This window comes from Lissotriton helveticus, chromosome 6 (genome assembly GCF_964261635.1).
Source record: "Lissotriton helveticus chromosome 6, aLisHel1.1, whole genome shotgun sequence".
Classification (NCBI taxonomy): Eukaryota; Metazoa; Chordata; class Amphibia; order Caudata; family Salamandridae; genus Lissotriton; species Lissotriton helveticus.
Window position 1 is genome coordinate 1069891289 of NC_136067.1, and position 23091 is coordinate 1069914379.

General features: G+C 42.6%; 1 protein-coding gene across 1 annotated transcript in view; it reads left to right on the forward strand.

Moving 5' to 3' along the window:
- Nucleotides 1-23091, forward strand: part of LOC144762615 (chitin synthase chs-2-like) — a 693194-nt gene that overhangs the window by 2892 nt on the left and 667211 nt on the right. Inside the window, exons 2-3 of the mRNA XM_078647842.1 lie at nucleotides 2229-2367; nucleotides 14848-15030. Of these exons, the coding sequence (XP_078503968.1) occupies nucleotides 2229-2367; nucleotides 14848-15030 (322 nt within the window). The remainder of the gene's footprint in view (nucleotides 1-2228; nucleotides 2368-14847; nucleotides 15031-23091) is intronic.

Sequence of the window (23091 nt, forward strand, 5' to 3'; positions counted from 1 at the left end):
CATGGATTTGTATTCCATGGTAAAATACCGATTCTGTAAGCCATGTGCTGCCGGAACATAGGCTACGTACATTGCATTTTCGGTAATTTTACCGAATCGTTATCATTACCGAGGGCCCGATGTAGGTAAATCCCATTTACCGATTTTGAAATACCGAATCCTACCGATTCGGTATTCAAAAATCGGTAAATGGGATGTAGGTCCCAACATCTGGATTCGTTACCGAATCCTTAACAATTCTTAAATTACCGATTTGGTAAATACCGAATCGGTAATGCCCATTCATTCCTATGGGCTTTGAAGCCCATAGGAATGATTAGGCATTACCGATTCGGTATTTACCGAATCGGTAATTAAAGAATTCACAAGGGTGCAGGGGGTGTCACTTTGACACCCTCTAGCACCCCCAAAACGGCCATGTGTGCAATGTGGCACACAGACATGCCCTAAGGGCACGTCTGTCTGTCACATGGCACATGTGTACATGCACAGATGTGCATGTACACAGGAATCGGTTTTTTACCATGGATTTGTATTCCATGGTAAAATACCGATTCTGTAAGCCATGTGCTGCCGGAACATAGGCTACCTACATTGCATTTTCGGTAATTTTACCGAATCGTTATCATTACCGAATCGGTAAATATTACCGACTCGGTAAATTTACCAATTCGGTAATGATAACGAATCGGTAAAATTACCGAAAATGTGCCCCTACATCTCCATAGCCCTTTACCGATCGGAAACGGCCGAAAATCGGTATTTTCGGCCGATTCCGATCGGTAAAGGGCTACCTACATCGGGCCCTCAGTTCCCAAGTCCTAAAATGTTGTGTGCCAATTCTTTGTTGATATGGTGGCAGACAATTTGATCTTATCTTTTGATCTGCTCAATCCACGGATCCTCTGCGGTATAATATAAATACGTTTTTGCACCTTCATTTCTCTAGAAATCTACTGAACGGATTTGCACAAGATTACAGAAAGCACGCTTTCTGTACCAAGATTTAGCTTTCTGCCAAATTTAATGTAATTCTAACCCGTTGGCTGATCAATTTTCGGCACCCCCTTTTTCTCGGCCCCTCTTTATGTATTACCCCAAAAACTTTGAGGAAGGAGCTCAGTAGGTATAAAAAAAATGTATGGAAGTTTTGTGAAGATTCATTAAATGGCAGCAAAGTTATTAGCAAACCCCAAAAAATATTCCTATGAAAATGTGGTCCTAACTATAACTACCCAGTGGCATCCGTCCTTAAGCCTCGGACTCTACCTGTTTTTAAAGGCCCTCACCCTTTTTGGAGGCCCTCACTGCTGGTTCAGAGCCTTTAACAACTGGTATAGCCCTCAACAGCAGTTTACAAGCCTATAAAGCTATAGTATACTTTCCATTTGTAACAGCTATGTTTGGAAACAAGAGGCAGAGGCCCTTGAAGTGCACATGTGCATACACAGACTCAAGTGAGGGATTAAGTATGAACAGAGGTGGGTGTTCGTTCCTTTTCACAACTTGATAACAGTTTCAGGAAGGCTCAGGAACTTTTCACCCCCATATTGTCTATTATCCTAGAAACCATTGAAGTGTGAGGCAGAATAGACAGCCTGCAAGATTCTTCTGTACAACGTAATTATTTTCCATGGATTAATCTTAAATTCATCTGTGGCTTGATAAACTGTGACATAGTAAACCAGTAATATCTTTCTCAAAAATTCTGATTCCTCTCCTGGGATATTTAAAATAAAATTACATATACATTTCAAACTAATTAGTGGGAACAGGCAAGAAATATAAATTGAGCACAAAATTACATTTTTCAACATAGGTCCCGCTGGTGATACAGGTAAACTAGAAGCTAAGTGCACACACAAAATCGCAAGCCAGATTTGAGGGGGAAAATATCTTACTTCAAAACCACCTTTTCCAGACCGTGCACAACAGGATAGGTGTAGCTTGTACCCTGGCCTTATCTTGTGTTGATTATTAATATTTAACATCCAGTGTTAACCGTATTATATGAAATATTATCAGGAATGGCCATGTTAGCAATCACTGAATGGGAAATAAAGGGAGCGACATTTAAAACAGCACAACTAGTGTCTGGAGCGTGGACTTCAGGCTTCAAGCAACAAACCAAGGAAAAAATGAAGGGGTCAAAAAAGCAAATAGAACCTAAGGATGCATGAAGGACAGATAACATTTCTTACACAGACTTTGTGATTTGTTAAATGCAGATTCAGAAGAACCTGGGACCCATTCCTGTTGAAACCAGTGGACAATGAAGAGGAAAGAAGCCGGTGCCCTCGATTCTTTAACACCCTGTTAGGTGTCTTCCTTGGAGTGCTGGTGTGTGCCTTTGGCTTTTTTAGTAAGGTGAGTTTTTGATGACTCTGAACAAAAGACTAACAAATGTGATGCCACAGAGATGACCTTGACTCACATGGCATATTTAGGTCAATACCTAATCTTTGAAGGACAAATTGAACAATCTAATAAATAAACAACTTGCCTTATTCTCTGCCTCTCATGTTCACATACATCATCAGTAGAGAGGATTCTGGGGTCAAATCACATGTATATTAATTATTTAATATTGATATATACTCAATAACTATGGTAAAAGTGTGCGCCAGTGACATTTTTTATTTACCTTCCCTTGGCCATTTTTAAAATATCAGTATTAACCAACCCAAATTCCCTGTATATGATTTGCTGAGCAGGAATCAAGAAAGTGCAATGTACAGCTCTTTAGGACAAAGGGGCACATGCATCATTGTAGGATTTTGCACTTCCTAAATTGCGAATCGCAATTTAGGAATTGCAAAATCCTATGCATCAAGAAATCCTAAAAGTTTTTAGGATTTCTTAATTTTCGGAAATTGCGATTCCTTAATTGCGAATCGCAATTAAGGAATGACGTTACATTGATTCCTATGGGCCTAGAGGCCCATAGGAATCAATGCCGTTTTGCATTTCTTTTTTTTGGAATTCGCAATTTGTTGATGCATTGCAAGGGTGCAGAGGGGGGTCCAAAGGACCCCCCCTGCACCCCTGAAATGTATTTTAAAGTGCATGTTTCACACACACATGTCCTAAGGACATGTGTGTGTGTAACATGACACTTTCCAAAATGCATTTTTGTGCTTTTTTAAAGAATTTTGCAAATTAACACGAGGGTCAACCTCGTGTTAATTTGCACTTCCTATTTCAAAATTCGTATTTTTTAAAAAATTGATGCATTGCATTTAAGGAATCGCACAAATGCGATTCCTTAATTGCATTCGCATTTTTAGGAAATGCAAAAAAAAGCGAATTTTGAAAAATTGTTTCATGCATCCCAAAAACGTATTTAGGAAGCGCAAACGGCCGCATTTTACCAATTCGCACCGTTTGCACTTCCTAAATAGGTTGATGCATGTGCCCCAAAGTGCCTGGGTTAGTCCTATCCAGTAAATATGGTGGACATTGCTTAAATTGTATGTGTGAGGGTTTGCTCAAAAATTGTGGAGAAATGTTTTGCTACTTTCTGTAAGTTGGATAGCCAGTTCACTGCAGTAAGAACAGACTGAACAGAGAGTTGTTTTATATCTGCATTGATCTGTACATTTCCCATTCTTGAGTCAGCCTGACTTTGCATACTTTTAAAGTGTCAAGTGGTGAGTAGGGTGGAATTGATACTACCCCAAGTCTTGTCTCCCCTGTCAGGCTCTCAAGATATACCTGTTCCCCCAGCCTTTAGTATTTCCTCTATTTTCCACTTTCATTCACTTCCTTTTGCAGTACTTCTTCTTTGCCTTACTGCAAAAATATCCGGCAGGCACTATTTGAAGAAAGCAGGAGCCAGCTGCTACCATGCAGGCCTGTCTTCAACTTCTGGGTCACTCTTTCGTCAACACTGGTTTTCCCTCCTGCTGTCGCCGGAGCCTAACTGCCAAATATGTATATTCCAGCTCAGGAAGTGTGATTGTTGGAATATCTGTATTTCCCTCCTGCTCTGTCAGGGTATGGGCTGTCTAGGAGGGTCCTGGGAATGAATAGAAGAAGCCCTCCCTGGTATCTCCAAGTTCTAAAAGGTAGTGCTAAAGCTGCCTTTTGGCCTGCTGACTGTTCCTTTCTAGTCACAGATACCTACTCCCTGGTAACTGGCCTTTCCTATTCTAGAGGTAAGGCATTGCCATCAGAGTCATCAGTTCCCCAGCCAAATATGTGCATTCCAGCATTGGAGGTGTGATGATTCTGCGATTGAGCTAGATTTTGACTGGAAAATTACTTTGTATATATAGCCCTTAGTTTACAGTTGAAAAACAGACATTACGGATCGTGGCTTTTAAAGGTGGTGTCAAACGGGAAACAGAATCTTGTTTTTGAAGAAGACTGCTCTACTCAGATCTTTGTAACAGGGAGTGACACTACTGTAGGCAGTCCAGCAACCTTTTCAGAAGTACACAATTATGAAAGTTCCTCAAGAAGAAAAGAAATTGGAATTTTATCAATTCTGTTCTGATTTTAAAAAAACATTCTAGAGAGCTAAGGCTAATTTTGGACTTGAGAAAGCTGAACACGTTTCCAGTCAAAACAATTTTCAAGATGCATTCTTACAAACATTGACACTACCCATAACAAGAACTCGCGAGTTTGTCAACACTCCGTACTCTCTGGATGTTTATTTTCATATTCCCATCATCATTAGATCAATAGTCCTAGTGGTTGCCAAGTCTTGCTTTGTGAAATATTTATTAAGAATTCAGAATTTCTTGCACACCAGGTACCACATGTACAAAGATTCCCATTTGCAATTTCCTAATCCCACATTTTTGCAATTCGCTATTAGGAAATCGCAAACAGCTATATACTATACTGTGTTTAACACTGTGCGATTCCCAGTGGGTTGCAATTGACCTACCTCAATAATATTCATGAGGTAGGTGGCAATTTGCGACCCATTGGGAATCGCAAAAAAACATAGGGATGGTGGCCTGCTGGGGGCAGCAGACTACTGTGTCGGTGTTTGCTTTTAAATAAAGGACAGTTTTTTTAAAATGCAGCCTGTTTTCCTTAAGAGAAAACAGGGTGTGTTTCAAAAACAAAAATGTTTACTTTTCATTTTTTAAGAGTTGCCAGTGGTCCGTGGGTCCACTGCCTGCTCTTAGAAAACTTTTATATACACATATTGATGAACTGGAAGGGGTCCATTGGGGACCCCTTCCCATTTGCGCATGGGTTAACACCAAATGCGAATGTTTTGCAATTGCATTACAGTTGTAAAACATTCATGCATACCTTTGCGAGTCGCTATTACAGAAGAGACGCCCTTAACATGCTCTTTCCGGGGGGCGCTAGAGGGCGCACTGCGGGATGGCTGCCTCTTAAGACAGCTCCGCCGGTCAGGTGCTAAATGGGTAATTAGGACCGTTTAGCGGATATGTAAAAGACCAACATTCACAGAATCCGGGATTGGAAGGTGTCGACCACGGAAAGGCGACGCAAACACTGCAAAAAAAGGCATCGGCGGGTGCTAAAATGTGGTAAACTGTTGCCCGCAGCTCAACTACGGACGGAGCTAAGATGGCGGCGCCCTGGCAGACCAGAAATGCCCGGGAGACGGCAGAGCCGCAGCCGAGCAGCGAGATCATAACAGTAAGACGGCTGTGGACAGTTTGAGTATTGGACCCGGACAACCCTGCGCATAAACTGGCAGAATAATGTTGAAATGACTGCAGGGTAGTAAGGGGAGCGCTACAGCTTGGCACAGATCACGATAAATCTAAAATGGCGGGCGGTGATATCAGAGACATATAGCGAGCGTGTCGCATAGTGAAAAGGAGAGAGTCACTGTTCGGTTGTGGTGCAAACTACTGCTCCCATGCATACGGCATTGAGGCACACACGCCGCACACAGGAGCAATCTGCCAGGGCAAGCGCAACACAACGGCGAGCCCCACTGTTTTTTAGTTGCTGGGTATGACGCGAGGGCTGGATAGCGGCGCCATGATGAAACTAGGCAAATGGAGCGAGGCACTCTAAGCCTCAACGACGATAACCCAACGCACATGAATCGCCTGTGGTGGATGTTATACTGTGGACTCCCTGCACATTCTGCCCTGTAGTCATACTACTGATTCTATGCTGCCACGTCTTGTTGCACTGCCACGTGTCTCTGAGTGCTTCCGCACACTGGCTAAGCACATTAAAAAAAAAACGACTCTTGTGAACTGTTGACTTGCACTGGGGACTCAAAGACTAATAGCCACTCCCGCTCAACTATAAAAGATACCCGACATGCTGTGATAATTGGTGTGCCTTGGGTTGTAGAAGAGAGAGCCGACTGCTGTGGCTCTCTATTACGTTAATGAGGTGCAGCGGGTCCCCGAGAATGGTGCTAAATGAAATCACTCTGGTGAGTTGAAGACCTGGTGTTGTGGAGCTTGGGTGATGGCGTCGCATGCGATCGCACACCGATGGGGACGTACTTGTACATATGAGGAGGTAATGTTATAGAGCACGGTGTTGTACCTACTGCACTGTAGACAACTTTGGGTAACACAGAGTGGAACTATTGGCCCCCTAATCGAGAGACACAGAGAACGTACAAAGATGGGCAAACATAAAAAGCAGCAAGCCAAACTACAATTCGAGGCAAAGAAACAAACAAAGGGTGCAAGTGTGCAGTCGGCTACTGAGCTGGAGACTGAAACGATTGGGAAGTGCGGGATGGAACAAGTTCTGCAGGCCATCCAACAAAGCCTTCAAGACATTAACGGCAAACTGGATACTATAACACAAAGAGTGGATAACACGGCAGCCAAATTGGACAAACATGGGGAGCATCTGGTTGAAGCAGAGACCAGAATCTCTGCGGTTGAAGATGAATCCCGATCCACAACAAAATCCTGCACTACGATGGAGAAGATTCTGGAAGTTATGCGAAATAAGACGGAGGACTTGGAAGCGAGGTCCCGCCGCAATAATGTCCGTATAACGGGTGTGCAGGTAACTACAAACACTGGCAAGATGGAGAGTTATGTGGAGGAAATGATTCGTAACATTTTTAGCGTGGAATCTTTTTCAACAGTCTTCCTGGTGGAACGCGCAGATCGATCTCTCGCCCCTCGGCCTAAGCCAGGGGCCCCTCCGTGTCCGATTGTTGCCCGTGTTCTCAACTACAGAGATAGAGACACCATTCTGAGGTTAGCCCTCGAAAAAGGCGAAATTAACTATTAAGAAAACAAATTGGAATTCTATCCGGATTACACAATGGCGGTCCAACTGGCATGAAAAGAATGCATCTCAGCGAAGAAAAAACTGAGAGACTTGGGCGAGGAATATGCCATACTCTACCCAGCGCAACTTAAGGTGACACAGGACGGGCGCTCCACTATACTTCAGACGCCGCAAGCTGCGCAGGAGTTCATTAAGACACTCACCCGCAAACGAAGAGAGAAAAGCAGGGAAGAACATCCACCAGATTCGGACTAAGATGATGCTGGTATGGTAAGAGGGACTACATCTGGAGACCATACTTCTGGTAAGGCGCAAATTTGCACCTATCTTTGGCTGTTTATTGATCACTAGGGGTGGGCCGCATGGGTGACCTGCTGTTAAGATGCACATTAAGAAACTCTGGATTTTTGGCGCGGATGGCGCGACCTTCCGCTCCAGTTGACCGGCTGTGATGGACTGCTGCGCATTGCTGGAACTCATGTGGGGTCCTGTCTGTCAACAATTGCTGGGCGAGAACTGGTGCTGGCTGATGTACTGTTTGTATTAAATCAAGATCACGCACTAAAAGTTATATTGTATGTGTGAGGAATGGAGATAAAGAAATGCACTAAAACGTGGTTGTTGGCATATAATGTGCATCAGGCGGATTTTGTGTGAAAGGTGGAGAAGATGCGGAACTATATAGAGGGACACTATATTGTGAAGACTTTGTGGGCCTTCCACCCTACACAGGGAAAATATAATCGCTTCTGCCCTACTAACAGTAGATGTAGTCTATGTAGGGACTTATCGCATGTTTGGGAGGATGTTGGGCTGAAGGTTGCGCCTTCTCTTAGCTATGCTCCACCTGAGATTGACTAGCTTCCTGTACACAGTCGGACTGTCCCACAATCGTACAGTTAATGATCACCTGACCACATCCACTATGTGGATGCAGACGTGTGTACCTGGTGGACCCCCCAAATGGATGCTCCCCAATCATGGTTTGAATTTAAGTTTGTTTTGTACATGGGTCTGTCTTTGGCATAATTTGAATGCTGAAGTGGGTGGCGGGAGGGGGGGGGGGTGTTGCGTTGTTGTTAATAGACCGAAGCACTTGAGAGACATCACAGACTTCTGGCTATTTATGGTGGCTTGTAACGTTGCCATGGCCGGGGATGGCATTCTACAGATCTGTATGCTGAAAATGTTAATTTTGCCCAGTATGATATGTTGCTACACTAAGGTTCGCTGATATATTGCCACCAAAACATATAAATCTCCTAACCTGGAATGTCAGAGGGTTGAACAACCAGAAAAAAAATTGTCGAATATTTGCATATTTGAACAGGCAAAATATAGATATTGCTCTTTTCCAAGAGACACATGTTGCAGCAAATACAACTAAAACAATTGGCTTGAGGTGGGCAGAGTCAGCGCACAGCTCAAACTATTCCACATACTCCAGAGGTGTTCTTATTCTCATTAGAAAGGGAATGCACTTTACTGTCAGGGAGGTCATTAAGGACGATGAGGGTCATTACGTGATAGTTGTGGGGGTCATACGTGGCCAACAAATTGCAATAATAAATACTTATGGACCAAATATAGATGATCCTGGGTTTTACCACAAGATATGGCGTGCTCTATTGGACCTCCGAGATATCCTATTACTATGGGGGGGGTGACTTTAATGAAGCATTGCAGGACAATCTGGACCGCTCAGGTCATAGGACGGAGCCTCACAAATGAGCACTGGCCGTGTTAAAAGATACTATGTTAGATTTGCATCTTACAGACATATGGAGGGCAAGGCACCCAGACCAATCAGAAGCCACTCACATCACTGCTACTAGCAATAGTTGGTCGCGCATTGACTAATGGTTAGGTACTGGGGAAATATCACTTTGGATAAACTCGATCAAACATTTGCCCAGAACACTATCCGATCATAACTCAATTCTCCTGTCGCTCATAATACCACACTACTCCCCGCCTCCTTTTAGCTGGAGGTTTAACGCTAAGGCGCTACTAGATTCAGTGTACACCAACACCATTCACAATACTATAGTGGAATACTTTGAAATAAATGCCCCTACGACTGAAGACCCAGGGCTAATATTGGAGACATTTAAAGCGACAATTAGGGGTCTATGTATCAGCACCACTGCAGGCATCCTCAAAGACATCAGACAACAACTCCACGTACGTGAAAATACATTGCGTGCTCTAGAATAGCAGTATGAGCGAACACAAGATGTCACACTATTAGGTGACATAAAGGAAACTCTGGCCGAATACCAGTCCTTTGCGGATGATGAGTTAAAATACGTCATGAAACGACAAACAGCGCGTATGTATGGTGAAGGTGGTAGACCAGGGAAAACTTTGGCGAACAAAATTGGCACAGGGAATGCCCCACAATTGGTACAGGTGATTAAAAGTTCTGAGGGGACTCCTATGCGTGAGACACATACAATACTGCGTGAATTTATTAACACATATGGGGATCTATACACTTCACGTCCAACTGCTACTGATGAAGAAATCATGACATACTTGGCTGATGTCTCAATGCATGGCTGTCAGACGTGCACAGAAAATACCTGTCAAGGCCAGTTACTGTGGAGGAAGTGACTGACACTATTAAGTCTGTGCCAAACGGGAAGGCGCCGGGCCCTGACGGCTTCACGTCTGGATTTTATAAAACATTTGTAGACTTACTTGCTCCGCACCTGGTGCAGATGTATGGGGATGCCCACGACAAACAATTGCTCCCACCAACGCTGCGCGAAGTCATGTTGATTGCATTGCTCAAACCAGATAAAGATCCAGAATCCTGCGATTTGTACAGGCCCCTGTCACAAATAAATGTGGACAAAAAGATTACTGCTAAGTTAATCACCACGCGACTCCAACCGTTGATGCCGCTGCTGGTCCTACCGGACCAATCGGGATTCATCCCAGCTAGATCAACGGCACACAACACACAAACGCTATTTGCGCTGTCACATTATTTGATCCCCCAAACAAAAGCAGCGGCGATACTACTAGATGCGGCTAAAGCCTTTGACACTATTGAATGGCCCTATTTGCATGTGGTTCTGAGAGGCATGGGCTTCCTGCCTGTATTTTTACAATGGGTGTCAATGTTATACTCTAGCCCATCGGCGCGCATTAACATTAATAAATACATATCCGACCCAATTAAAATATCCAGGGGTACAAGGCAAGGTTGTCCCCTGCCTCCTCTATTGTTTGCCCTTGTGTTGGAACCACTAGCATGCAAAATCCGACAAGGACACCATTACTCTGCACTCCAATTCCCACAACGCCCATTACATATATCATTATATGCGGATGATATGCTACTTTATGTCCAGGACCCGGAACAACACCTAAATCCCTTGTTACGTGAGTATATAAAATTTGGACTGTATTCTGGACTAAAAATAAACTGGTCCAAATTGCAAAATGTCCCGTTGACTGACACCACTTGCCCATCCCCTACGAATATATAAAAATTTCATATTTCATATATATTCGTCTTTGCACTACAGGAGATACTATATGGAGATATTAGACTCACAGATGATGTGTGGAAACGCGATTGGTTTGAGGAGAATTGACTTTGTCTAGCTTTTTATTATACTGGACCATAGACAGGTTATACCTGAAATGTGGTGTACTATCTCGAGAGAAATCCTTATGCCCTGATGAAGTCATTGGGTGATTGTTTCCCGTGACGAAACACGTGTCAGCTTGGCTATCTGGCAACATTCTGTATGGTTTCAATGAACATTATATGAAGATTGATTACTTGATGGAAACTTCACGATTATGAAGAGAAAAGAAAGAGAAATAAAGGAATTGATTGAATGAACGTTGAATATGGAAAGAATTTGATTTCGTTTCTTTTCTCTTGGACTCATCAATTTCTTGTGTTGTGCTCGGGAACAATAATCTGTTCAATAAGAGAATTATATCCATCTTACCCTGTGGAACTGTGTGGAAACGCGATTGGTTTGAGGAGAATTGACTTTGTCTAGCTTTTTATTATACTGGACCATAGACAGGTTATACCTGAAATGTGGTGTACTATCTCGAGAGAAATCCTTATGCCCTGATGAAGTCATTGGGTGATTGTTTCCCGTGACGAAACACGTGTCAGCTTGGCTATCTGGCAACATTCTGTATGGTTTCAATGAACATTATATGAAGATTGATTACTTGATGGAAACTTCACGATTATGAAGAGAAAAGAAAGAGAAATAAAGGAATTGATTGAATGAACGTTGAATATGGAAAGAATTTGATTTCGTTTCTTTTCTCTTGGACTCATCAATTTCTTGTGTTGTGCTCGGGAACAATAATCTGTTCAATAAGAGAATTATATCCATCTTACCCTGTGGAACTGCAGCAACTGTCTCCCTTACAATTATTGCTCACAACCCCACAGCACATCACATGGTTTCCAAACTTTATGCTAAATAACAAGAAGATATAGCGGGTAACGCAGGGAAAGCACTAGACAAATTACATGACAGTCTAGATACCCCATTGACGACAGAGGAATGGACATCTGCATGTACACTCACGGGTCTGCTAAGACCTAATGGTAACCTAAGAATAATACACTTTAAATATTTACACCAGACCTATTATACACCAGAGCGACTACATAGGTACGGGTTAAGCACAGATTCGAAATGCACACGATGTCAAGCAGAGGGAGCTGACTTCATCCATCTTGACTGGGGGTGTCCTAGGGTGGCAGAATACTAGGGAAAGGTCACGAGGTTATTAAGTGATATGGTTGCTGTTCATGTAGAATGCACAATTTGCTCATGTTTGCTGGGTCTGGTGCCGAATGTGAAAGCTACAAGGCGTAAGTTTTGTGCAGTTGCATTGTTAATGGGGAAACATCGTATTTCAATTAATTGGAACGGGACGAATGCACTTACTGTCAAACAATGGATTGTAGATCTGACATACTGGAAAGATACCTTGCTGGCATACGAAGAAGAACTTCCAGCGAGTGTGCGGCCAAGGGACTACTGGGTGTATTTAATTGAATATTTAAAAACACTTCAAATCGATTAAATGCATGTAGATACTATGAAGTGGAATGACTGTCCGCGGGGGCACAAATGTAATATATACAAGCTAGAGAATGGATGTTGTTGTGCAAAGGTCGATGTTTTTCTATTGTTGACTTTGTAAATCTTGAAAATGCCAATAAAAAAAACATGCTCTTTCCTCTTTCCTGAATTGTTAACCTGTTTTGCGAATCGGTAATAGTCTCCTGAATTGCAAAATAGGGGACGTCCAAATTCATAAAACCATTTACGCCTGTGAGGAATCACTTTGTGGCCTACTGACAGGTGTAAAAATGATACATTTTGTTGTTTCACATAAGACCAGATTTAGCTTTTTGAACTGAGCCCATAGTTTAAAGCATTTGAGGAAGGTTCAATATGGAGGCACGAGTACCGTCCCATGACCAAACTTGTTCCATCGTTTGTGTTTTTTACTAACATGCCTAAAATATCAGTGTTACTTACAGCAACCAATATTGCATGTGTTTTCTTTCATCTAGACTTCCACATCTGCCTAGGAAGAGGAAGTTAATTTAGATTTGAAGCAGTGACATAAGCAACTCATTTACAGGCAACAGCAGTGTGATGTCCATGTGATGTGTCAAATCTTAATTGAGTTTCTCCATTACTGTAACAAAAGTGGTATATTTAAAAAGATAGTAGTGTCCATGTGGGCGATTTTTTGTTTGTCACAGCCTTAGAATGCCTTTTTTTATTTTGTTTTTCATTTTTTACTTCATCTTTCAGAATATAGTAAACCGTAAAAGGGCTGTCGTAGAAAAATAAAAGAAAAAACAAGCAAAATGCGTAAAAATGGTACATTTGATTATAGCCAGAAAAAGGAAAGAACTAAGGGAAAAAGGAAAGAACTAAGGGCCTTTTTAGAGGTTGGCGGAGCAGTTCCCACTTTGCTTAACTCAAGCTCAGCTGTGACCCTTGCATTTGAGAGCAGTGGGGCCGGGTGGGGGTGGCGATTCCTGGCCATATGTCAAAATCCCCCCCAACTAGGCCCCACCGCTCTTACCTGCACGGGCCGCGGCTGCTCGTGGTTGCCCTCAATTATTTAGTATTGGGGGAATAGTGGGTGTCCGACAGCAAGCCCCCATGGACTTCTGTCAGAAACACTTGACCTGTTGGTCTGTCCACCACAGGAATGGCAGGTCATGGTGGCAATAGCCTCACCTTATTAAGGGTGTGACTAGCAGCACAGATACTCCCTTCCTGCCTGGGTTCGCTGTGCGAGATATAGCAGACCAGGGCAGGGACCAACAATAGTCTCTAAGAGTAGGGAGAAAACTCCCTGCAGCATGTCAATCCCCTTGTTTTTTTTGTTTTTTCCAGTGTAACTTAAGAAAGTATTTATTTAAGTTCAAAGGTTCAAGATAAAGTTACAGAGAACAAGAGAGCCCCACCAGGAGCATCCCTCTGCTGCTCAGCCCATTCTCCCAACTGACAAACTCCACACACTCAACATTCCAAAGCATCATCCATCCAACATTTCAAACCACACTCACACTGGCTGAGCAGCAGACACTACACTTCTCCCTTCCTCATATTAAGCGAAAACCCAATACAATGATGCAGGTGAAAAGCACATCAAAGATAAAATAACATGCTCAGAAATCTTAAAAGGAAACATTGCATAGGTCTGAGAATGGTTGAGGGCAAAAGAGAAAGGATTAAAAATAAGAAAACACAGTACTGTGGGCTGCAAGTTAACATTTTCAACAATGCAAGAAAGCAGAGGAGAAAAATGGTAAAATACGTGAATGTCAACAAAAGGCAAAGCAAAGGTAAAACGTCAATGCCCACCCACGTACCTACAACAAATAAAACAGCGTTCCATTATCGCCGCTTTTATCGGCAGGAAACTGCCGATAAAGCTGCGATAATGGGCTTGATAATATGCTCTATGAATTCCAAACGAAGCTCATGTTAGATGTCTTCACATCTAACATGGGTTTCGATTGGAATTCATAGAGCATATTATCAAGCACATTATCGCCGCTTTATCTGCAGTTTCCTACTGAATAAAGCGGCGATAATGGAACGCCCTTTCTTGATAATAGGCAGAAAGGCATCCTTTACACACATCGAAAGGCATCCTTCACACACATTGAAAGGCATTCTTAGACACATCCACTCCCTTTCCACACAAAACTCCCACACTACAACACCAAAACCAAACAAACCTACATGCTCCTACTCCACGCACAACCAACCTACCACTGAGACACAAACAAATCAGCTGTTTTTTTTTAAATTGAAAATGTCAATGCCCTTGTTGTTTTCCTTTTAAAAACAGTTCTGGAAAAACGTTAACCAAGCGGTAAATGACACCCTTAAAACGTTGACTGAAAGAAATACACATCCCAATGTGTATCTCTCCACATGCTTTTGAGCATGTGGAGAGAGATAGCCTTAGATATTCAAATTTTAAAGGGAATAAGTTAAAATTTACAAATAGAAACAACTGTATAATGCATGTTCAGTGATTGCCATATGTTCTGATATAACCCACATCTGTTATATTTTCCTTTGCTGCATTCTGGAGGCCTCCTTCGTGCTGATGATCACCCTGGTGGGTCCAACACCCCTTAACTTTTCCACCAAACCGCTTGGTCTCCTGATTGTCGGTGGCATGCTTGTGGTTCCCAACCTGCTGACGCTTGTGAAGAGTCTTTGGGCAATGGTTTTCAAGCCTTCGGTGTTTCCATTCAAGAGTGTTTTGATAACGGTAAGACCATTTAAACTAAAGGTACAGAAATACAACTAAACGAAAAACAAACCATCACCAATCATGACGTTTTAGCCATCCTTCAATGATAGCTATAGCTTAAACGATAGTATTTAAGGAATTTTCTGCGAAATGATTAGTCCTTAGTCTCATATGTTTCCCACTTGACCGAATTGTGGGGCATATTATCAAGGGGGTTTATCTCCGCTTTTTTGGCTTTAAAAGCCAAGAAAGCGGAGATAAAATTATCTCCCTATTACCTAGCTGTCGCTAACACCAGTTAGCGACAGCTAGTAGGAGATAGCGACCATCTTGGGCCCCACTTTGCATGTCAGTGATATTTATCACTAATGACATGCAAAGTGGGCGTGCCAAGATGTTAGCGACTGGAAACAGTCGCTAACATCGCTATCTCCTATTACCAACTTTTGGAGATATTCGCGCTAAGCGCGAATATCTCCAAAAGCTAACACCTGCCCTGAGCAGTTCTTAGCCATGTTAACCAATGGGAGGTGGATAACATGGCTAAGAGCATTTGCTCGATAATGCATGAATATCGCTGACTTTTCATCGATATTCATGCTTTGCGGCCGTTTTTTATCGCATTTGCGATAAACCTTGCTAATAGCAAGGTTTATCTGCGATAAAAATCGCCGATTTGCGGTGATAATTTTTGTCTCTAAACAAGTTAGAGACAAAAATTATCTCTATTGGTTGGTAATATGCCCCTGTGTGATCCTGTGCAAATCCCTACTTCCACTTACGCTTCAGATCTCTTGATTGGTAAAATCAGGAGCATTTATGAATAAGCAGACCCCCATATGCGGTAGAAAACTGCAAATGCATATTTATAGCACATATCAATCCACTGATAATGGCAAATGGGTGAATCCAAGAGATTTTAGGAGGTGTGAAGCATTTACATATTCATTTTTTAGCTGCATTTACAATTTTGATGGAAATTAAACTCTACTCAGCAAGTAGTAAAGGCATCAAATAAGAGAGCGACCTAGATGATTGGTATGGGGATATTTGAGAGTACGGCCCAGATTTACGAAAAATTCACAGAACACAGCGCATCAGCTTAAGTTGATGCCCTGTGATGCATAAGAGAGAGACATCATAACAGCACCATATCTCCTGCTGTTTTCCTCTCCCCCTGCACTGGTGCACTTTAGGCTGCCAGACGCCAAAGCACACACCCTGGGCCATAGTGCAAAGGCGTGTGTTCTTTAAGGAGAGTTTTTTTTGTCCAATACAAAAATGATGTGTCAACACTTTTCTGGCTTTGACTGTGTGTTGTACAATGCAGCACGCACGAAAAGTGGGAAAAACAAGGAGAAATGAAAACATTTCTCCTAGTTATGCCTGCCTCGAGGAGCTGTGAGATTTTGGTGCATATCCCTGTCTATGAATGTTTAAAAATAGGGATTTGAGTCAAAATCCATATGTGGTTTCATGGGGGCGCCCATTTACCACCCATAGAATGCCCCATTGACACAAAGTAATGCAAAGCAGTGCATAGCGCACCTTTGGGTTACTTTAGGAAACCATCCAGCACAAATCCTGATTTGCATTGTTGGTAATTCCTGGCATAACACAGATTGCCCCCGCCAGGCTGGCGGTAGCCACCGCCGGCCTGGCAGGGACAATCTGCCCGCCATCTTCAGCTAAATGCCCCCCCGCCATATTAGTATGGTGGGGGAACCGCGGCGGACGGAAAGGTTTAATATGGTGGCGGTGTCTATCAGACACCGCCAGCCATATTACAATGGGCCAGAACAGATGCCGATGCTGCCACGGAAAGGCATGCGTTCGAAGTGAAGGCGAGGTGTGGGATGCACATGGGGGGTACCTGTGGTACCCCCCAGCATTTGCATATACAATGCGGTAGGCACCGCGCGGTGCCTGCCGCTTTGTGTATGCAAATGCATACATGCATTTATAGCATTGTGGCGGGCGGAGCTGAGAGCACCGCCCGCCACAATGTTATAAATGCAGGATACACCCGCCACTGTGGCGGAAGCATCCTAATACCCCCCACGAATTCCGATAGGATGGCGGGCGGACTAAGTCCGCCCGTCATCCTAATGACCCCCTTAGTATCGGGCTTGCATTACATAATGAATGCAAAATTGGCACAAAGTGTTCCTAAATCCGAGCCCACGTTCTTTGTGGATCCAATTCAGAAAGCCAGTTTTGTAGGCAAAGTCACTTGTGCATGCTGAAATCACAACAGCTGCGTAACTTTTGAGAGCTGTTTTTTCAGGAGAGTCACACAGGTGAGTAGGAAAATGAAGTGAATAAGAGGTAAACACATAGTGATTACTAAATGTCAGATTCAGAATTTAGTGGTGCGGGAGCAGGACCGCCCTACCACTGCACCACCAAACCAGTGTGCACACCACCGGCCCGATTATAACTTCTTCAGTCACTGGCAGGCGGTTCTTTGGCATTCCCACGGCGGTGCCTCTGAAATAGGCACTGCAATGAAAACGTCAAAGGCAGTACTTGATCAGCATGAGTTGGTGGAATCCATGCCCTGCAGGTATTGGGGTGCATAGCACACAGGGTGGCACAGCATGTGCCCCCTGCATATTCTCAATGGCCCAGACGCCTTTGTTTCCTGTTCACCATGATTTTCATGGAGGAGGAACCGCCATGAAAACCATGGCGTAGAGGAAACTCTGAATATAATAGGTGAGAAGGCGTTGGTTCCGCCAAGCATATTGCAGACTCAAGACTGCAATGCCACAACCAAGGGTCTGTGATTCTTGGCGGTTGCAGCAGTGCAATGGTGGTCTGACTGCCCTAGTTGTAATAGGGCGGTCGGAAGACCAACACCGCAGCGCCCCCAACACCTTTTTCAACACCTTCTTACATTTCCAAACATATACCAGAATGATCCAGGTGTAAGTGGGTATTAAGTGTTAAGAGATAGAGGAAGGAAAAACTTTTCAGGGAAAATCATTCTCCATGAAAAAGCACAAGGAACAAAAAAAGATTACTAAAATGTATCCAATTTCCTAACATGCATGTATATATCCCACATTACTTTTTGAACGAGTGCTACTCAGACTGAATTTACATATAAAAACCTGACATTTTTGTAACTCAGCAGAGAAGTCATCTTCTACCTCAGGGAAGCAGTCTCAAATCTGCTCAATGAGTAACAATGTGCCTCACACAAAGTATATAACTGTCCTTGTGAATTGGCCTCTTACAGCTAACTAATACTCTAGGGCTAGAAAATGTCCATATCTTTATTGGTTTTGACAAGAGGAGTTTGCATGTTGAGTTGTGACAAATGGTATTACTGTCATTTTAAAAGTGGTAGTTGAAACCAAAGGAAATGCATTACAATATGAGATGTTCCCCTTGTCAAAGAACCACATTGTTTACTTTGTATGGCTAAAGCAGTCACAAATGACCATTCCTGGCACTTTTGGCTTCAGTCTTGCAAATAGCACATTTTGACATAATTATATGAGAAGAGGGTTCACCTCTCCAATAAATTCCTAATATATTAGATTTCCTTTTAAACAGACACATAATTCTCTGCCTTTTAAGGGAGGCCCTAAAGAAAAACGAAATCAGACACCATCAAATTAGCATGACTTTTAATGTGGGTTCACTGGCTTTAATCTCCCTGTAAATGTGCTCACTTTAAAGAACAATTAATTTTTTTCAGATTGCATTGAGCACACTTTATCCAGAGTAATTTAAAATATAGTTAATCCCATGTCAATGTTTGTATTGCCATATGAGATATACTTTTTTTACTGTGTATGGAAAAGTCCCCACACTGTGTTTTAAGAAAGGTTGGCAAGTAACCAAAGTTCTTCTTTGAGTTTGGAGAAAGTATAACCAGTTATTAAAGTTCCTCTTTAACTAAAAGTATTGCCTATGACTGGTACAATTCGTGTTCAGTACTGAGGTCTCAAAGTTACTGTGTTGAAGAACTGGTTTTAAAATGGATGTGTATCTTCAAGACTTTTAAATTTTCAGAAATATAGATTTGGGCTCCCCCAGTCTTCTATAAAATCACTGTAAGGACTTACAATGTTTAAGGTTATGGAATGACTTGGCATTGTGATCCTGAGGAAAAGATGCAGAAATCCAGGTTGTACAGTGATAACCCCTGAGTTTAGCTGGGCGGTTTGGCACAGCTGGCAAGCTGGCAGCTTGGTGGAGCTGCCCATTTGAGGTGGGGCCCATTTGGGCATGTCTGGAACCAAGGATGCTGGGATATGTTGACATTCCGACTGCAGATAAGCTTGCATCAATTGAGGAAAAGTCAGACTTTGGAAGGGGTTACCACACATTGTTTCACTGCAACTTCATGAGACATAATCCTAGGTCATGAACTTGCCAGCAGCATATTCAATGCTTTCAGATCTGGTAAGGATCTGATCTCAGTGGGGTCCTGGTTACTGGCTGCACTTGCTAAAGGGCCTGTAACAATGATCAAAACATAAATCACTTACTGTTAATGCTGTGTGGGTATCGAAGCCCCTTCTGGGGAATACTGGTACCTTGTACATTATCATGCATTCTGCACCAACAATATTGCTTAAAACACGGTAGCCTTTAAAATGACATTTAAATCAGGAGAAAATTGGTTGTGGTACCTTCAAAAGCACTTCTGTGGAAAGACATGGATTTCTAGGGGCATGGAGTATCTGTGTTTCACAAGCGCTCTTCTGGGGGAAAAACAGTTTTTCTCAGTATCTGCATGCCTCTAAACCTGAGGATGTGCTTAATCAGACCAATAGAAGGTTCTGCTGAGGAACTCCTGTTGGAAAGGGAGACTTTGCACATTAGAGAGGACCGCAGATATGGGCCTCTTGGATGGTGAGGTGCTACAAGCAAAGACATGCAGGTGGAATCCCACAGCAGAAAGTGCCACTCTGATTCACTCGATCCCACAGAGCAGATCATTGTGATGGATTCCGGCTAGGCCTCAACTAGAGCAAAGGCAAAAGTTTTTTTTTTGTATTAACATTTTTGCTTGTAATCATATATTACAGATCTACACATTTCTTTGATACATTAGTGCAGTTGTTGAGAATGGTATTACATGTGCATAATCAATAGATTCCGTTACCATTAACATGAACAGAGAAAATAGAAAAACAAAAAACAAAAAAGTCTGCCTTCCCCTTGTATCGTCCTTACACACACATATTCAATTTGTCACTACACAGGTTAACATATTTGTGACATTGCAAAGTCTACAAAATTAATATCCACACTATTATACAGCTCAGGACTGTTGTTTGTTTCGCCACCCATAATCCATGGCTATCTCTATACATGGGTACACACGTGTAACTTTTCAGTCCTGGTGCCTGATCGTGTGTTAGTCATCTCGAGCTTCCGCTCCTCCTGTTCCCAACCAGGTCATAAATGGTTCCCAAATATCTTTTGGTCGGGACCTGCTGGGCATTAGCTCCCAATAGTCTGATAGTTGGGCTTTCCAGTAAGTTGCATCAATGACCCATGCTGCTACGGTTGGAAGCGCTTGTTTTTTCCAATGTATCGCCACCTGCTTTTTTGCCAGGAGCAACAGAATTTCTACGAGTTTCCTCTTTCCCATGGGTGTATCTAGTACGTAACCCAGCGGTGCTATCAATGGAGAACACACTATGGGATGACTCGTCATTTTTCCAATGTGGTTAAATACTGCTAGCCAAAACCGTGCTATCGGTCGACACTCCCAGGCCAGGTGGACAAAAGTGGCCCTCTGGGAGCCGCATCTCCAACATCGCGTGTCTGGGTGAAGCCCCAAGTGATATAACTGCGTCGGTGTATGATATAATCGATGCAGAAAGTTTAAATGATAAAGTAACAAAACGAATGCAAATACTGAGCTTAACTCCCAGGAATCCTTTTAACACGACTTTATGAATGAAACATAACAGTCTGCTTTTTGAATTGCACCATTCAATGGTTTATTCCACTTTTTTTGCATACAGATTATTTACAAGCCTATAAACCAACAATATAAACAATAGACACAAATACAATCAATCTATATATACACAACTAACACATCACACATCTTCACTATTTTGGCCAAGACAAATGATACAGGAACGCCCCCCCCGGGTACGGTGCGTACACCCCATGATCGCAGGGGTACGCACCGTACACCCAGCGAACATGGGGTGTACGCACCGTACCCGGGGGGGCGTTCCGTACCTGTTTCGAGGCGAACTCTGCTTCTCCGGACGTTTTCAGCTCCCGTAAAAAAAGCATTGTACGGTGCGTACCCGACACGATTCGTACTTGCTGGGTCGGAAAAACCAGCCGCGAACCGTACGAAGGTGGCGTACAGCGGGTTCCGAGGGAGATTCGTACAGGGATTTGATTCGTACGGACTCTGTACGATTCGTACGGAGTCGTGCTCCTGGTACGAATCGTACTTCGTCGTACGTACGGGGGACGTTGCAGGGTACGATTTGTATGGGAAAACCGCTCCGTACGGCTATTCGGAGTGTTTTTTCCCGAATCGGAATCGACCCCTTAGTGACCTATTTGCTCTCAAGGCATATATTGTCAAAATAGGGATTTTTCATGCAGTCATATACGTTATGTCTTACAAAGTTATCCACATAAAGAATCGCAAAACTAGGAGAATAAGAAGCCCCCATTAAGCCTCCCTAAATTTGTAAGAAAAAATAACCATCAAACTCAAAATAATTCTGGGTAAGTGAAACAGTCAAAAGATCAATAATAAACTCTGTAGGGACACTGAATGGATGAATGCACCAGGTATTAAATTGAGAGCTACCTCAATAACCCTGATACCCTCAAGTTATGGAATGTTAGTATACAAGTACTCAGTGTCCAAACATACCAACAACTCGTTGTCAGGATCAAAATCTATGTTCTCAAGTTGCACGGTCATGTCACCGCTGTCACATACATAGCTTTCAGTCTTAATGGCCAAATCCTTAATAAAAACAACTATGTATTTACACACTGGTTCAAGGCCTGAGCCACAGTCTGATACAGTTAGTCTACCAGAGAGATTTGATGAGTTTTTTTTTTTTGGTAAGCTATAAAGGACAGGTGTCCTTGGTGATTTGGTATTGAGATATTGAAATGCATGCATACTTTAAAAGACCATATTTTTTGCTTCAGGTCTACTATCAAGGATAACTTTATGAATTTCAGATAAGGGATTAGTTCTTAATATTTTATAGTGGTTAATACTGGGCAATTGTTGCAATATTTCCACCTTATATGATTTTGTTGATTGAATTACAATTCCACCACCTTTATTGGTGGGTTTGATGATTAAATCATGATTGGTTTTTAAAGTAAGAAGGGCTTTACATTCCTCTAATGTAATGTTATAGAGAATGCACTCAAAACGTCTGTTAAGTATGGTTACTTCCTTCATAACTGTAGTTTGAAAGGCCAGCAATTCAACTGGTATTTTGCTCCTGTGTGGAATGAATGTGGAAGGAGGTTTTAATCCAGAGTGATGAATGGCTTATGAAAAATTCTTTTTTTTATTTTTACAGTTTTTATTTGAGTTTCACATTTATTACACACATCCCCAACCCCACCCTTCCCCAGGTGAACAGGTACCCATCATTTTCAATACGGAAAAAAATATTTCTGAGCATACTCAGTTTAAAGAAAGAAGAACATGTACACATCATTTAAGGTATGGAGAGAATATTTGTTAACATATTCAATTTCAGGAAAGAGGAAGCGAACCGGTAAAGATATATCTTGCTTACATCAAACAGCCTGCCTCTATACCCCCTACAGTCATTCCTTTTGAATCCAGGCTAGCAATGGTGCCCATATCTTCATACCCTGGATCCTCTTATCCCTCCCTTTATTTCTATAGATTGCAACCTCCAAGCTGCAGGTCGCCAGCAGCCTTGCTCTCCATTGTAGGAATGACGGTGGTATCGGGTCTATCCATGCTGATGCTACGCAAAGCCTAAAGACGGCCATTGCTACAAAAATCAGTCCTTGACTTTGTATTGGTCGAGTGATGTTAGATGTACCCAGCATGACTTCTTCAGTTGTAATGGA